Source organism: Siniperca chuatsi, linkage group LG3 (genome assembly GCF_020085105.1).
Source record: "Siniperca chuatsi isolate FFG_IHB_CAS linkage group LG3, ASM2008510v1, whole genome shotgun sequence".
Taxonomy (NCBI): Eukaryota; Metazoa; Chordata; class Actinopteri; order Centrarchiformes; family Sinipercidae; genus Siniperca; species Siniperca chuatsi.
The window spans coordinates 29101785-29119500 of NC_058044.1; the positions used below are offsets into that span (position 1 = coordinate 29101785).

Below are 17716 nucleotides of genomic sequence, written 5' to 3' on the forward strand. Positions count from 1 at the left end.
GATGCTATTGTGTTGCATTATGGGAAATGTAGGAGCTGACAAGGACTATTAGGGACTAAAAGTCAGAATACCCCTCCTGTTTTGCTTTGATTTTTTTTTTTTTACAGCTTTATAGAAGTGCAATGCTAAATTGGTGGAGTCTTGCATGTAGATTTTACTTGATATATCACGAACATTTTTTGGACTAAACTTCCAGTCATTCATACAGGAAATGACAAATTTTTACATGGTAAACTGCCTCAAAAGCTGAGACATAGTTGACATGGAAACATTTCATCTAGAGTCAAATCTGGAAGGTGTTTGAGGTGTCTGGCTTGAGCTTGAAATTACCATACTGTATATATTGTTTATGTGTAACTGATAACATTAAGACCAGTCATACCCACATAAATAAAAAATAAAATAAAATGGGCCAACAGTGTGCAGGTCCTTGCTTCTTTTTTCAGACTGGATGCACCAGTAGAGGCCTAAACCGTGGCTGGCTGTGGCTCAGCAGGTCGTCCATTAATCGCGGTTCAATCCCTGGCGCCTGACCAGTACAGGATTTTAATGTTGACATCAGTATTTGAGAGTTTTTGATAAGAAACCTTAGATTTGCTTTTTTAAATAATTGTGTCAGAGTTAAAACATAAACTTAGAGCTCTTGGGTGCAAAGATTTCTTAAATACCTCCAAAATATTTTTGCGATTTCTGTAATGCAATTCCTTGTTGCTTACCGGCCTACATATTCACCAATGATATATCTGCAATAAGCTAATATCGGCAAAAATACAGAGCTGAGCTCTAGCGTCAAACGTGCAATATTTCTCATCTCCACACTCAAATATGAAGTTCTCTTAAAAGACCATACAGTCCTTTGAGAAAAAAGTCAATAATGTACAGTGATTTGTAAAAATTCAAGTCACAAACAAGAGAAACAACAGAGCCTTAATCATTTATGCCCATACTGTACTTTATACTTAACAATGTACGTTTTCCAAAGCAAAATAGAAATATCACTTAGAAATGTATATCGAAAGGCACAGCATCAAAATACAATTTGACATACAGTTTAAAATTGGAGTAAACATTCAAAAGTTGACCCATCTGGCCTGTCTGTCGAATAATAACAGCTGTCCGTCACAGGGTGAATACTTAGCTTAGGGGTTGTTGCTTTCTGAAGCGTCCAGTCAAAATGGCAAAGTGAAAGTATTACTGACTTACAGTAGTAAGGATAGAGCATGCGTTCTCCTAACCCTCTTGAAAGATCTGACGTTTGTAACAAACATTTTCTGTAAAAATCCCTCTGAACATGAGCTGCATCTGACGTCCGTGTTTAGCACCCAAAACTCTCCGTCCTATTTACAACAGAGACCACGACTACACCTTTACATCACTGTCAGGACAGATGGCCCCTGTACATAAATATACATATTAAATATACATTCAGAGGAGCAGGGAGAAATGAGCATGCAAATTTGGTCCACCTTTACAGCAGTCAGCCAAAACAGAAAGCATCGACCCAAGACTCATCCTGAGAAACAACACTGACCACTTGGAGTTTTCCCCAAAAGGACATGCAAAACTGGGGCTGGTTTTTGGCACTTTTTCTTTTTCTAGTAACCACCCCCTACACCTGAATGCCGCTTTTTATGTCTCCACCCCTTCAGAGGTCAAGAAAGCTAAAAACATTACTGTGAGCTCGCACTGTGCATGGCTTCAATTCTCATAATACAGATTTTATTCAAAGTATCAGAGAAGCAAAGCACATTAAAATATTCTAGTTAAAAAAAAAAACAAAACAACAACAACAATAATAAAAACTTAATATAAAAGTGGATGTGAACAGGAACGTCCTGCCAGTCCACAGGAGGCGCAGTTCAGCTTGTTATACAGTAGATCTGCCAAAACATAAAGGCCCAAACACAGGCTAATAACCCTGAAATCTATGTGTTGTTCCAGTTACTGTTGAATGTGCTGTGCAGGTGTTTGATGCTGCCATCTCCCGTCATGGTTTGTGTCTTCTGAGTTGGGCAAAAGAAGGATGTAATACTTTATCTCCATGTAGGTTTTTTTTTAAGGTTCATCTTGAGAGTTTGCTGATGACTCGAATGAGGGCTGCATTCTCATCCTTGAGCCTCTGGTTGTCTGCTCTGAGGTCCCCCAGAAGCTACAGAAACATCATGAAACATTGCTGTATTAAATATAACAATAACACAGTGCTCTCTGTACTTCTTCAGCAGCTCTTCATCTATTTTATAAGATCATCGGGATATTTTTTTTAATAAAATATATATATATATATATATATATATATATATATATATATATATATATATATATATATATATATATATATATATATATATATATATTTTTTTTTTTTTTTTTTAAAAGGTGCACCAAGTACAAAAGGCGCCTAACATAGATGGGCCATAATATGTTTGCAGTGAGGTGATGGGAGTATTGATCAGTACCAGAGTAACCAATAACTTTGGCTCTCAGTTTGTCTCATAATCTGCTTTACAACAAAATGTTTATTTTCCACTCAATTTTACAACTCCTGGGCGCTGATGACATTTCATTGCCAAGCCAAGAAACGAATGCCCTGTAATGGACCAAACTGCCTGATGTAGTTGGCTTATGGATATACTATATGTGATTCTTCATTTACTGTTATCTCGTTTTCCTATTTATGTGATGCTTTTGATGTTTACCTGCTATCTCAGTAACATAAAATAAATCCAATACAATCCAATAATAATTTTGTTTTTTAGGTTTTCATCTGAAAATAGTAGATCTACCAAAACAGCTTGTGTAACTGTTATACTCACTGTAATCATTTGGGAATAGAGCGTCAAATTAATACAATCAAGTTACCTCAGTGCAGTTGGTATCAGTACTGAAGTGAACAAACTGTACCTTCAGCTCATCCTCCAGTTCCACAGCTTTCCTCTGGAGGGCCAACTTCTCCTGGGAACAACAGTTTGAACATCACAAAGTGACTGAGAAACATTTCACTAAACAGTGTGCAAGTTATTATTAATATTTCTGACAACTTGGCTGCAAGCTCTGCTGAACTTGTAGAGCTGTTAACATGCAGACATTCTTTGGTCTCACACCTTACAAAGCTAAATGCTTGAGAACAGGAAATGGAAACTCAATTTCTAAAAACCCCCAACAACTTCTGCTCCTTTAAAAAACTTGTTGTGATGCATTTCTATTTGTTGTGATACAGAAATATATGTATTTTATATATCAGTATTTTTGTTTACAGTACAGTTCCAGGAAGAACAAACAAAACGAAAAAGCAGACTTACAAATCTCTCCAGTTCCAGCAGGGCCGGTCTGTCTGTGCTGCTCTCTTGACTCTGCCACAGAGAGAAACAGTATTCTTTTTGAAAGTTCCTACAGGTGACTGCAGAAATACACAACTCCTGCAGTCTGTGACAACTGAAACTCACACTGAATACAATTTTATATTTAAAAATAAGATATCCACCACACCTACATTTGATGACAATACTTAACAAGTAGAAACAAATTAACTGAAATTCTCAAATTTGATACTTGAAAAAAACAAACAAACATATAACCTGTAAATTAAGTTTCTGATTGACAAGTTTCTGTTTTTACAAAGTGGATCATTTACGCTTTCGGATGTGCTGGTTGAGAAACTTGCAGCTGTTGTTAAATAAGATAGGACAATGAAACATAAACAACTATTAAAAGGATGATTTGTTGCTGTCAAGGTTCACATGCTCACCTTGTTATGGCAGACTCAGACAAACGTCAGTGCCCACATAGCATCCCTCTGTTCATAATGTCTCTCTCTCTCTCTCTCTCTCTCACACACACACACACACACGTTAGTTTCACTATCCCAGTGTGGGACAGTCATTGACATAATGCTTTCCCTAGCCCCTTACCATCACAACTAAATGACTAACCTTAACCTAATTGTAACCTGTACCCTAAAACCAAGTCTTCCCCATGGGTTAGTGTGCATTCAGGTTAACGTCCCCACTGGGATATAAGAACATGACACACACACACACACACACACACTCTTAAAAAGGTTAGATGCAGCAGCAAACCTGCCGGACCTGTCGGAGTCGCTCCAGCTCCACTTTGTTTTGGCTGAGCTCCAGCTCCATCTCCTGCAGCTTGTCCTTCAGAGCCAGGTTCTCCTGCAGTACCTTAAAGTACAGCTGGAAGCACACACACGCACACACGCACACACACACACATAGTCAGAATACAGCAACCTGAAGATAAAAGCTTTATATGTGCAGGTGGAAATAGCTTGGTTGATGCTACAGCACTTGCTACGAAGAAATTAGGTTGTCTGAGTCAGTGTCTTTGTTTAAGTCTCGTCTCAAAACACATTTTTATCTGAAAGCAGATCCTGATCTTACCTGAACTGGTTGTTTATTTTACTGTTTATCTTATTGCTTCTGTGTATTTTATTTCTTTATATTTTGTATCTTATTTCTCTTGTTGTGAAGCACTTTGTACTCTGTTTTGATAAGTGCTCTATAAATAAAGTTTTTTTATTATTATTATTATTATTATTATATACAGTAAAGCCTACAGGGGGGTTCTGTTCATTTCTCTCTAGAGCTTGTTGGATATCATTCCTGTCCTGGTTTGTTTTTCAGGAATGTGTGAGCTTTTCTGTGAGAAGAGGGGCAGACACGTACCGTTCTGTAGTCAGCTGACGAGTTTCCCAGTTGACTCTCACTGCAGTGACACACGGGAGAATTTTAAAGCCCTGACAGAGAATACCTCCACACAAAGACAGGGCTATACATCTATAAAACTAAAAATGTACCTTTATGTCCTGGAAATATGCTACATTTTGTTGACTACTTCATGGCAAACCAGCAGGCGCGCATACAAATTCAAAGTTACACAGTCAAATATTTGTTAGACAAAGACCTTCAACTTCATAACTTTAAAAGTAACACAAGTCATGTTCAAACCCCCAAAATCTTTTTTCTTTTACACAGGGAAAGAAAGGTAGAACACATACACATCCACAAAAGTCCAAACAAAAATGTTACAGAGGTAAATTGTTAAGGACTGAAACAAAACATACGAGAACCAAAACAGAAACACTCACTTGGAAGTATTGTTACTGTTTGTATCATCCAAATGAGCATTCTCATCTTCATTCTGAAAAACAAAAAGGTTCACATTGTCAGCTACGCAGTGCTACAGTTAGAACATCACTTTGCTAGCATGTCTAATCTGAAATAATACACACAACAGGGCAGGTCATTTCACATAAATCTGATACTTCCCTATGTGATGTTCAAAGATGAATGAAACAAACACACACGATTACTTACCAAATGTGCAAACTGAAAGCTACCACTCATACTTAAGCCTTAAAGGTGGGGTATGCGATTTTGGAGAAATCCAATACCGTGACAAATACCATGATATAGAGCGAACGACGACATAGCAACTAACACAACTTAGCTAGGTTGTGAGTTAGCAAATCAGCTCCAGACAGCGATACCCACAACTCTCCTGCTACTATAGCTAACATCACAACAACAGCATATCTTGGCAAACTAGAAAGTAAGATGAATGTCCGTGGGCAAGTCGTTTAATGTTACCTGACACGCAAATCATGGCTGGAATAGTGTTGTGTGGCTCGGTCCGAGCCACTTTGTTTTGGTACAGAGCCGGGGCTGTGTACCAAACAGCAGATTTTTTTTTTCAGCGCACACACTGAACGGACAGCTAGCGGACCGTGAGGAGATACTCGCTGAATTTGACAAAAAGACGTGTATTGGATTAGAATCGCATAACCCACCTTTAAGTTCCCAAAGCAAACATTTTGCCAAGTTGCTATTCAAAATTTGTACTGTCTGGCCCTTCAGTTGGGGGGTACTGCTAAACATAACTCAACTAACATAACATAACATTTTGTGGTTTCTCAAGCACATTTTATTTATTAACAAAGAACGATGTTCATTAATCAAAGAGGTGTCTTCTCGGCATGTTTCTAAATAGTTTGTGAACTACATTGCTGGAAAGTTAATCAACAATGAACCCATCATTTTCCCCTTTCAATATAACCCTGTCCCTGACAACCATGACGTCACTCATGGTTATCACATCTGTTTGCTGTGTTAGCGAGGTAGCTAGCCAGCTATAGTTCGTCAGTACAGTCAGTAACATGGCAGATTGAAAGGTAGGCATCAGTTAATGAGTTAATGTTTTTGACCGTTCTACATTAACAGCGAAATATTGCTAAAGATGATATGTTTTGATAAGCAAGAAAAACGTGTGTCTGATTGGAGTTCAATCCTATGAAATAATGGTTCAGAATCGGAACAAAGCTGTAGCATGAATTGCAGAGCTTGACAGAGTAGAGAATATGTGGTTCAATAGAGAGCAGTGGTGGAATGTACACTGAGTACATTTATTTAAGTACTGTACTTTAGTACAATTTAGAGGTACATGTAGTTCACTTGAGTATTTCCATGGCATTTTCTGCAACTTCAGCAACTGACTGATACTGAACAGTACTGATGTTTATTTAGCCATTTATTTTATTTTTATTTATTCTTTATTTTCTCAGTGTTTATTTCTAGATTTAGTTGACAATGTATATGTTACATTATTTAACATGTTAAAGAAAAAACTGAAACATTCTTTAATTCTTTAATGGAAAGCAGCCTTCTGAGTACCTCTGCATTGTCATATCGGTGCCATATCGGTAATCGGTGAATGTTTTCCCTCTAAAATCGGTATCAGTCTCAAAAATCCCATATAGATCGGGCTCTACTTCAAATATTCTGTTACATCATGACAAAGAAGAACTGTAAGAGCTTATTATTATTATTATAGTAGAAGTACTTCCACTACTCACATATTGCTGCAAAAATGAGAGAATTAATGAATTTGTTTGCTAAAGCCAGCTGCTAGCAGTAATGCAAACCTCTGCTTTGGCCTGTTTAACAAAAATCTTCCATCTGATTGGTGGGGAGCTCTCTGCCATGTTTGTGATAATGTAAGGTTGTCTCTTTCTTACCTCTCCACCTGGCTGAACGATGCCAGTGGAACGTCTCTCCCTCCTCCCTCTCCTCCTGTCCTTCACTCCCAGACGCTTCTCTCCCTCCGGCTCCTCCTGCTTCACCGGGTCTGTATCTGAAACACATCGAGGTTGACAGAAAACACTCGTGAAGGACTTTTGGTGAGACAAAAATCAACATATAACTAACACACTTGTTTCAATGAGGCTGTAGTTCAGTTCAGGATTGATCTAAGCAGATAGATTAGTATCCAAATGTAACTGTCTGTAAAACAGGAAACTATCTTATGGGGTTAATAGGCTGATTTATCTAAAAATGGTGTCAATCATATGGTGTGATATCAGATGGGGAAATGTTTAGTTCCCTTTAAAAAAAAAACACAAGGGTGGAGTGCACTCTCAAGATGTATACAACTGACCACAATAGGAGTATATGCTGGCCACCCAGCCAGATAAACTACCCGACTCAGTAGCCCTTATAGCCCATGTGAGAAAACCTCATTTCCTTTCAAAACTATCTCAAAGAGCACTCCACCCAAAATCTACAACATGTTTTTAGTAAGTAGTCTTGTATTACAGTAAACAGAAGTGAGACTCTAACCACATGGTGTGTTTGGAGAACAGAGCACGACTGACACTGGACTTATGGAGCAATAGATATTTAAGAGTTTAACGATACACTGGCCAATAGTCTTTTTTAATATTTTTTTATAAGGACCCTTAAATGTGGCTACTAAAGAATTGTGACTAAAATATGAACTGAGCTGGACATTTTACAGTTGGAAAATAAACGTCAGTGCTCTTTGGTGGATAAACTATGTAATAGCAACACTGTCTCTAGATTACCTCAAACATATCTTTGTACTGAAATTTCTTGTTACTTATCGGCAGACATATACGGATACCAATATACCTATGATAAAAGCTAAAGATAAAATCAGTTGATAATATCAGCTGTGCTTTATTAATGAACATGGTCCTCTGTTTGCTACCTTGGCTAATAACGAGGAACTGTTCAGACATTGTCTCCAAAATCAATATAGCTGGTAAAACAACAGAAGTGGGGAGCAAGATTTGGAATCCACAATTCACTGTGGCCATGAACAATTAATTTCGTAGCATTTCATCCTCACTCACCCCGTTCAGCAGGCGTGACAGTAACAATGGGGCTGACAGGCTGGATGTTGCGAGGTGGTGGATCTGTAGCTTTAGCCACAGTCTTTTCTGCTTCTTTCAAGTCTGTCAGAGTCACACCCTGCCAGCACAGAGCAAAAACAAAACCACTCAGAGGCCTTATGTTACACTCCGAACCCAACAGTTTCTTGGTGAAAATATGCCGCCACTCCATCAAGAATGAAAAGATACTGATGCAGTACATCATCTGTACCTCGGAAGGTGTGCAGTATGATGCTGCATTTAGTCCTGCAATCAGGTTAACCACATCATTACTCAGTAAATGATTCACTCTATTCCAAACTGTGTTCAGGCAGGTTAGCCATCCTTCAGTATCATCACGCAGTAATCTGTTTGTTCAAATGTTTAATTATCCACAGCATTTACAGCACTTACACACAGTAGTGATATTGTTACACCAGCCGAGTGAGCATGTCAATAAAAACTAACACGTCACGTGTGAATATCCCACAACAGCAGCGTGCAGCACTGTGAAAAGGTTGTGAAATCTTAAAGTATGTGACTATACAATGCAGAAAAAGGATTTACAGTTACTAAATTCCATGTCCATTCCAAAGGTCCTCAATAAATGACTGTAAAGATGGACTCAGTTTTGAAATCATATTTAGTCATCCCTTTTTGTAGTCAAAAACAATGTCAACGTGTTTTTTTAAAAAGTATTGTTAATAGTTTTTTTATTATTGATGCTGCTTTTCGTCTCAGCCGGCTGGAAGGGCGTGTTGGTGTCTGTGTTTGACTGACAGCAGCTGGCAGGCTGCCAGAGTGTCAGGGTTACGCCGTAGGGAACAAGAGACAAGAGTAGTAGTATTGTGAAATCCTAACAATACCCATCCCTAGTAAACAGTACCTGTGTGGAGCGGCGAGACTGCCGCATCAGCCGAGAGCGAGCTTTCCTCTGAGACTCAGACTCTTCGTCTCTGACTGGAGCCTGGAACCTAAACACACAAACACCACAAATGATATATTACATATTATTATATAACTTTTAACCATTATTATGCATCTGAATGAAATTATATAAAGAAAATAAAACTTTTTTTTTTAAGTCACAAAACTGTTTGGTTACAGCATCAAGTAAAAATGATATTGAATGCAAATGTTTTTTGTGTTCCTGTTGAAAAAAAAAAAAAAACTGCATTGTTTCTTACTTGCGCCTGTCAGCGTTGGGGGTGTTGGGGCTCTCGGCGGCAGCATCCCTCGTCTGAGGAGTTGGTTGGACTCTGGCAGTGCGGTTTGCCTTGTCCTGCTCCTTGTCCTCCTCATCTTTCTCCTCTGGTGTCTGAACCACATTAGATACAAGAAAAGCTGTAACTGTAATCAATTGTCAGCAATTAAAATTGATTTATCGCCCCAGTGGGGAAACATAATTAATGTCAGCATACTATTCAAATGAGTCTTTAGTTGACATGCTTTGATCCAGACTAAAAGCCTTCACATCTGAAGTTTCGACACATGTCTTCATCCGTGTGTCTAAAACCTCTGCTGAAATGCTGGGTGTGTTGGAGGTCAAACAGGCTGAAACTCTCAGATTAAATTTGATTCTGAGTTGCCTTTTTTAACATCATAACATATTCATTTTCATTACTTGTTTAAGAGCACAAATCGAGAGCATAAAACCTTTTTGCAATATCAAGAATGTTTTTATCACATTTACTCTTTTCCATCCACCTTTTCTACATTGTACTTCATAATGTGCATAACACCACTTAGCTGAGAAGGAAAGCTACTGTGTGACATACTGGATTGTGCTGCATGATTAGTACCTTGTCTGCCGGGCTGAATGGGGATGTGGTCACACTCTCAGTGTCTGGACTGGACACGGTGGAGCTTTCTGGGAAAAGAGAACCAGCATAATTTGGAATCAGCACAATCACATTTATAGAGTATGTACTTTCGTTCAAACTGTCAACACAGCGGCTGGTTTACCGGGGCTACTCTCTTTCTCCTCACTCAGCTCCAGGCCTCCTGACACACCCCTCTCTTTAGACTGGTCCTGCACGTTCATCTTGTCTTTACTGCTCATCCTGCACACTGAGGTCCTGGAAGACATTAAATGGGGATAGATGTTGGCACTGAGAGACCTCATAGGGTGACACTGCCCAGGGAGACTTTTCAGGCATCCTGAACTGATTACATGGCACCTTTTATCTTAACGTGTATCTCACTGTAAGTGGGTATTATCACAATCTTTATTATCAGAATCTGTTCATTTAGGTAATATATGGCGGTATTACTGGATTAAGCTAATAAAAAAAAAAACATTTTAAATTGGGAATAATGTATTTAATTCAGGATAAGTTACAGATGGATACTAACCTCCGCCGTTTGTTTTGTGCGTTTGCAGCGGTGGAGCCTTGTTGGTTTTGCCTGTCCAATATGGACTGCTCAGTACGCCAGAGAGAGAGAGAGAGAGAGAGAGAGAGAGTGCGAGAGAGAGAGATGTCAGAGATTTTCTTAACCACACAAAGTAAATGCATATAATACCAGGTAAAGATAAACATTTGCTCACATTGGCTTGTTTCTGTAATAACTCCTCCAGGAGCTCCGCAACACTTTCATCAGCTACATCAAACGGTGTCTGACCCTACAAAGTAAGGAACAACATGACAAAAATTAAACATGAAATTGAAAACTAACAGCATAAAGTCAGTCTAAAAGTCAAGATAAATGTTCTTCCTGTAAATGAAAGAACATGCTGAACATAGAACTATGATGTAATAAGAGGTTTTCATTATTTTTTTGGGCCTCACCGCGTTGCTGCGGGCCTCCATATTGCACAGCTGTTCAGCTAGAACGCGACAGGCCTCGCCCTGACCCCAGTGTGCCGCAGCGTGGAGAGGCGTCCAGCCATCAAAGTCCTTAGCTGACACATCGAGCCCACATTGACACAGTATCCTGGACAACAAAACAGCAAGGTGATAACAGCAGAACTGCATGAGACAATGTATGACTAAATACAGACATCCTGAAGAAGAAAATAACACTTTTAGGTTAAAATGTAACATACTGTATATCTATTATGAAAAAAACGTCACGAGATGCTTACTTGAGGGCTTCTAGGTAGCCTTTGGCAGCAGCCACATGCAGTGGGGTGGCCCCGGTCCTGGGGTGTCGTACATCAGCGGGTGGGCCCTCATGAAGCCAGGTCCGGGCATCTGTCATAATCTGTTCCTCCTCCAGCTGCTTGGCTGCCTCCAAGTCCACACCTGGTAACAAAACAAAAATAATTGTCAAACATATACGTACCGTGTTTTATCTGTGTCTACAGTATGAGACACACATACTCACTGGCCAATATATTACGGGGTCGATAAGCAAGCTAATTAAATTACTGTTATTGTTCTGATAATGGAATTTCAGCCGATAATTACAGACTAGCACTTGAAACCCAGTTCTGAATGGGTATTTTTGCCTCCCTGCCTCTCTCTCCTATGCTCTCTGTCGGTCAGTGTTTGCCCGAGGCCTGAATTTGAATCCAGTTAAATTCTTGTAGACTTTGAGGCTGAGACCAACCAGCCTGTCCACTCTACCAGCAGTACCTGAACAAAAGTGAGGGGACATTATTTTACCCCCAAAAAAGGTCCACATGATGCTTGTTAAATGCAGCTAACTGTTGTCATGCTAGTGCTACCTTAGCCAAAAGCTAACTTTAGCTACATGCTAACACCAACCGCTAATGGTGTAGAATCGTAGAGTTCTTTAAGACACGGGTTGGCTAAATCAGTCGTACATAATGATATCTTATTAATGTTGCAGTGAGACACAACATTTACTTCTTTTTTCAATGCGTTTTTCATGAGGAAACGGACGGGTACACTGAACTTCAGGCTGCAGACCAGTGTGTTTACTCCTGCGACCAACAGCAGCCCTCGTCCCATGCACATTTATATTTCTGCAGATAAATAAATAGTTGTGGAACTAAATGTGTATATAGTGGCTGTTCTTGTATCTGAAAACAAGTATATTCTACTACATATACTACTATATTCTACTACACGTAACGCTTATGCTTGTGTTACCATATTCTAATATTACAACACTCTGAGGAAGTAGTGGCTCTCAATTTCACCATTATACACCAGTAAGATCAGTATTTAAAGGTTATAGGTTAAATCAAGCGGATAAGGAGATATGGTTTGGCATTAATTAGTCTACATATTGAGATGGTGAAGGCTCTCTAAATATTGGTGATGTATTAGAAAAATAAATTTGTCAATCTAAAATCTAATTCCTCTTTACGTTTGCATTTGTAAGATTAATATTATCAGTTATTATATTGGTATCGGCCAAAACAAACAGATAGTTATCAGTTATCGTTATCAGCCCTAAAATTCTGCATCTTAGTAGTATGCAGGGTTTGAACTTCTCTCTTAAGCTCTTATTTCATTCTTTACACAACTACTTTGGACGCAATTTATGCACAATGAGTGCAACACTATGAATGGCGTCATGCCAACTAATTTGTTTCAAGCATAACCTTGCCTTAAATTCTCTGTCCTCCAGCCTGTGAACTGCAAATCAAGGCCCACCATCATCAAGGATGTTCCCAACACGACTGGATGATCATTATCAAGCCATTACTAAGGATATTTTCCAATATCAATATATATATCATAATATGACAAAATCACATTAAATATTCAAACTGATGTTCAAAGCAATAAATTGTGAGCACTGTGCTTGAGGAACTGTGGAACGACACCAACGCGCATGTGTCACACAATATGGAAGCCAACCATGACAACAAAAAACAGTGTTTCCCATTAATTACTTAATCTCATTTGTCCCGCCACAGTTTCATAATGAACCGAAAATATTTTTACACTTCTCATAATAACATAAAAGATCTCTAACGTTGTGTTTTGCGACGTTGCTTAAGCAAAGCGTCTCTCACTCCCAGCCAGTTAAGATAATAGCAAATTGTTACAAACGAGCTCAAATGAAAGCTGTTTGTATGTGGCTTAACTGCTTCTTAGTTTGCCAATTTGCAAATATTGTAATGAAAATAGTCTAAAATTATGTGAAAATGCATAGTTTTTAGTCAAATAACATCAAATTTTCTACCCCACAACCATATGACCCCCTACCAAAACCACAGCTCCTAAGCCCTCCAGATACCTAGGGGAATCCCTGAAAGTGTATGATTAAATTGTTTACTAGAACACAAAATTGTTTACAAGAGCACAAATGTTCTTCACAGATCTAGCCTCTTAATTTTGCTCTCAAACTGCAACAGATGAATGCATTTAACTTTAAAATGTACAAAATGTTCTAGAGGGTCTGAGGTCCACCCACCACAGTCTCATAAAATCCTGTGGGAAACACTGAAAACCTTTCTTTAAAAAGGTGAGGTGTACGATTCTGAAGAAATCCAATACCGTGACAAATACCATGATATAGAACGAACGACACAGCAAGTAATGTAACCAACATTAGCAAGGTTGTGGGTTAGCTTAGCTAGGTTAGCAAACTGTCCCTACAGTTGCTGCTGGGAAGCGAACATCCAGAGAGGACGAGACGTTTCCCAGAGCGAGTACGCCAGCTCCAGACAGCGATACTCCTGCCACTATAGCTAACATCACAACCACAGCGAATCTTGTCAAACTAGAAAGAAGGCTATATGTCTGTGGGCAAGTCATTTAATGTTACCTGACACACAAATCATGGCTGGAATGGCTAGAATAATGTTTGTTTAGCATTTACAGAGTCAGGGCTGTGTACAAACACCAGATTTTTTTCAGCACACACAGTGAACGGACAGCTAGCGGACCGTGAGGAGATACTCGCTGAATTTGACAAAGACGTGTATTGGATTAGAATCACATACCCCACCTTACCAACTATGCACAGGCCCATTGGGGTGTTTCTGTTTAGCTCAACAAACATATACACAAACACATTTTGCGCCAGATTTAGCCCAAACAAATGATGAAACATCCTTTTAAAAGGGGGTGTGTAGTTGTCAAAGAACAGTACTCACCCTGTCTCAGAGTGTATCCCTGAAGAAGGGAGTCAGTGGTCTCATCCAGAGCAATGTCCAGAGGAACATCACCGTCACAGTTCACAGCAGAGAGAGACGCACCTCGCTGCAAAAGGAAACTAACAAAACAAACATGGACAGAGTGAGAATAGAGTCGTCACAAAAGACAACCACCTCTAATAGCGAACATATAATCATATCACATTCTATCTATCTATCTATCTATCTATCTATCTATCTATCTATCTATCTATCTATCTATCTATCCATCCATCTATGTCTTTGGGATGCCAATACATTAAATCTTCAAAGCGAGACCAAAAGGCATTATTCACAGACAAGGAACAAGAGACTGTAAAAAAAAAGGTGCATTAATTGTTGAATTGTTTGAGCTGCATGTGTTTGTGTGCCAGGCAAGCCCACTCATGCTTTAGCTGACTTGTTGTCCTGCCAAACATGGCAACAATGTTAGTATTGTTGAATGCAGAAATACTCTGGCACCCACGCTGCATTCTGGCATCCCCAAAGTGGCAGAGTACTGTATTACACAGCTGTAACACTGCTGTATTCTGTTAACTGTAGAGACATATACTACACACTCTGCAATGTCAGGGTAGCCGCAGGAGGCAGCAACATGTAGTGGTGTCCATCCCTCACTGTCAACCTGGTTCACATTGGCACCGTGCTCCAAAAGGAAGGACACTATCTCTATGCTGCCATCTATGCAGGCCTGTGTAGAACAGAGGAAAACAAAAAGACAAAATAATGGTACTGTAAATGTTTCTCATTCATCTCAGCATCAACCAATATTTTCAATTAAACATCAGAAGGAGAAACTGCCTCACCTGGTGGAGAGCAGTGATTCCATCTGCATTGGAACAGTTGATAATTTCTGCCACATCCTCCCCGTTCCTCTGTTTGGTCTCTTTGGCCTCCTTCAGCATCACCTGGGCCTCCTCTGTGTCCCCGCTGGCACAGGCAGCCAGGAACTCTGCAGCCCTGTCAAACCTCACCCTTTTCCTAAAGACAGACGATACAGTCATACAAGATGACTACACTGGTTAGCTTTTGTAGCTGGTTTGCCAATATAGAAAGAAGGAACATGCCTTACAACACTAGTGTGTTTCATCCAAGGAGTAGAGACAAAAAAGAAACACATTACAACACAGTTGCAGTAGCCCTGTAGCTAAAAACCAATGTGATTTGATTGCCAATATTCTATAGTTTTGTTAATGTCAACAAATCCCTTGAAAAGACTAAACCCAACAACGCATTTGTCACTTAATATTTTCAGAGATCCCTGCCCTGTCTGTGGATCTCAGCCCCAAGGCCATTTGTTCCTACTGAAGACATAAATCTTTAAAAATAACTCACAAATAAAGTTCCATTTTTAAAAGGTAAGCTGGGCAAACGATCCTCAAACAGGAATAAATCATGTATTTCTTGGGGACTATTGTCAGCAGTGGATTTGGTGCACAAGTGATTATTTAAGACAGCAAGATGGTGCATGTGGGATCAACTCAAAATAAACCACAGTGGACACGTTCATGTTACTGAGGGAACATGTCACCTTGTGCAACAGTAAAAGGTAAATAGACCGTACTTGTATAGCACCCTTCTAGTCTTCCGACCACACTTCACATAGTACATATTGCATTCACCCCATTCACACACATTCATACACCGAAGGCACACTCGGGAGCAATTTGGGGTTCACTTCTACATGTGGACTGGGGGAAGCTGGGATCAAACCGCCAACCTTCCAATTGGTGGACCGCTCTACCACCAAGTCACAGCCGCCCAACAGTGTGAATCACTGGTGTGTTTTTAATAGTTTTTGGACAACAACAGAAGTCTATGGAAAGAAATAAGCTAGATCAGGCTTTGAATACACAGGCAATACTTCCTGTATGATCAGTTCATTGGTGGTTTTGGTCTTTTTGGTCTTCTCATGGGATTTGTTGGCAACTAGAAAAATATAGAATAACCCAAGATTTTAACATGGTCATTTCTGAAGCCATAGTTTTTGTGTTAGTTATTTCAAACTGAATACCAATTAGCAGAGGGGTATTTGTCATCTTAAAAAGGGATGGTCACTGTCTGTATTGCTGGTTCACTGGTTGAAAACAAGCACTGCAAAATGATATATTATGGCAGTCCCAGAAATCTTTCTATGTGAATAGGTGAAAAGTGAATTAGCAAGGACCAGCAATGATCACAGTGCTGGACAAACAGACCCTCACCAAGACTGACAGTAAGACACTTTGCTAGCTAGCAGCTAGCTAGCTAGCTAACACAAACACTACAAACTATGGCCTCAGAAATGACAATTGACCACTGACAGTTTCAACAAAAACTGAACATTATGAGCTTCATTAAACGGTAAACGTTATTTTGCAACTGGATGGCTAGTGTAATGTAGTGTGAGATGTTTCTGTAATTTTGTCCACCTCCTGTCCAAGTACACGAACAATATTCCTCTTTAAGCATATCTTCAGATGTTCAAGCTAAGCTAGATGGCTGTTAGCTGGTCGCTGTTGTACAGTATTGAACAGTTTGACAGGAGACGTTTCGTTACCTTCGTTTGAGGAGGGGGCTGGTTTCATCTCTGCCCACAGATACTAGCTGGTCCCTCGGCGGGTCGCCGAGCTCGGCCTCCGGTTCCCCTGCTCCGTTCTCGGCGTCGCCCCCCCACCTCCGCCTGGGCACGGCCGACGCTTTGTTGGTGCAGGATTCGGCCCAGCGCTTTAGCTGCTCCCGCCGCTTGGACTTCGCCGAGTCCCCCATGATTTATCCGAGGAGGACTGTGTTTTTAAAAATAAAACATTCACTGGCAGGGAAAGACACACCCTCCATGTGTATACTTTCACTTCCTGGTTCTTGCTCTGGCTGTGGATGTGGAGGAAGCCTCGGCTCGTGTTCGTTGGCGTCGGGAGCGCGCAAAGCTGTTCAGACTTGTCTGTCCGACGTCATCACCGCTGTTCTGTAGTAGAGGGAGGAAATGCTGAAATAACTCCCTGCCAGGGCATTGTGCACAGTAACCACTAAACTTCCTGTCATTATGCGTATTTTGCTTCTGAGATTCTTACTCTTACTCTTTTTCTTCTAATGAATTTCCGGCAGACTGTACACTGCATAAAATAAGCATAATGCTGCCCTCCACAGAGAAGGGTTTGCTGTTTATCCTATATTCTTACATACAGTGTAGTTGAATGGAGACATTTTAGGATTACTCTACCAATAGGCTGGTGATTCATTTCAGATGGAAAAATAGACTTTAAACTAACCAGTTAGCTAAACTTCAAGCATGCCTTAAGGACATAAAGACTTGGATGACCTGCAATTTTCTGATCGGACAAAACTGAAGTTATTGTACTTGGCCCCAAACACCTCCGAGACACATTATTTAAAGATATAGTTACTCTAGATGGCATTGCCATGGCCTGCAGCACCACCGTAAGGAACCTCGGCGTTATCTTTGATCAGGATTTATCCTTTAACTCCCACATGAA

The 17716-nt window shown here is 39.9% G+C and overlaps 1 protein-coding gene across 4 annotated transcripts; it reads right to left on the minus strand.

Moving 5' to 3' along the window:
• Positions 1-931: 931 nt before the first annotated feature.
• Positions 932-17182, minus strand: ppp1r12c (protein phosphatase 1, regulatory subunit 12C). 4 transcript variants are annotated; one of them, XM_044188829.1, is made up of 20 exons: positions 16783-17182; positions 15050-15224; positions 14804-14934; positions 14205-14323; positions 11271-11430; positions 10975-11119; positions 10734-10808; positions 10541-10605; positions 10151-10263; positions 9988-10055; positions 9373-9503; positions 9072-9159; positions 8168-8285; positions 7031-7146; positions 5105-5157; positions 4683-4722; positions 4077-4190; positions 3300-3350; positions 2860-2952; positions 932-2149 (listed from the first exon to the last, which is right to left on the minus strand). In XM_044188829.1, exons 1-20 carry the CDS (start codon positions 16989-16991, stop codon positions 2063-2065), a joined length of 2151 nt encoding a protein of 716 aa, XP_044044764.1. In that variant the 5' UTR covers positions 16992-17182; the 3' UTR covers positions 932-2062. The 4 variants fall into 4 exon arrangements, with proteins under 4 accessions (XP_044044764.1, XP_044044765.1, XP_044044767.1 ...); XM_044188830.1 differs by having other exon boundaries at positions 4086-4190; positions 16783-17181; XM_044188832.1 differs by having other exon boundaries at positions 2902-2952; positions 16783-17181.
• Positions 17183-17716: the final 534 nt, after the last annotated feature.

What these genes read in the sequence shown, in the direction of transcription:
- ppp1r12c (XM_044188829.1), bottom strand. Translation starts at nt 16,991, where the DNA reads ATGGGGGACTCGGCGAAGTCCAAGCGGCGGGAGCAGCTAAAGCGCTGG. An exon ending in GGCTACCTAGAAGCCCTCAA is followed by an intron (nt 11,120 to 11,270) that starts GTAAGCATCTCG and finishes TTTGTTGTCCAG; the next exon opens with GATACTGTGTCAATGTGGGC. An exon ending in CATTCAGCCCGGCAGACAAG is followed by an intron (nt 9,504 to 9,987) that starts GTACTAATCATG and finishes AATGTGGTTCAG; the next exon opens with ACACCAGAGGAGAAAGATGA.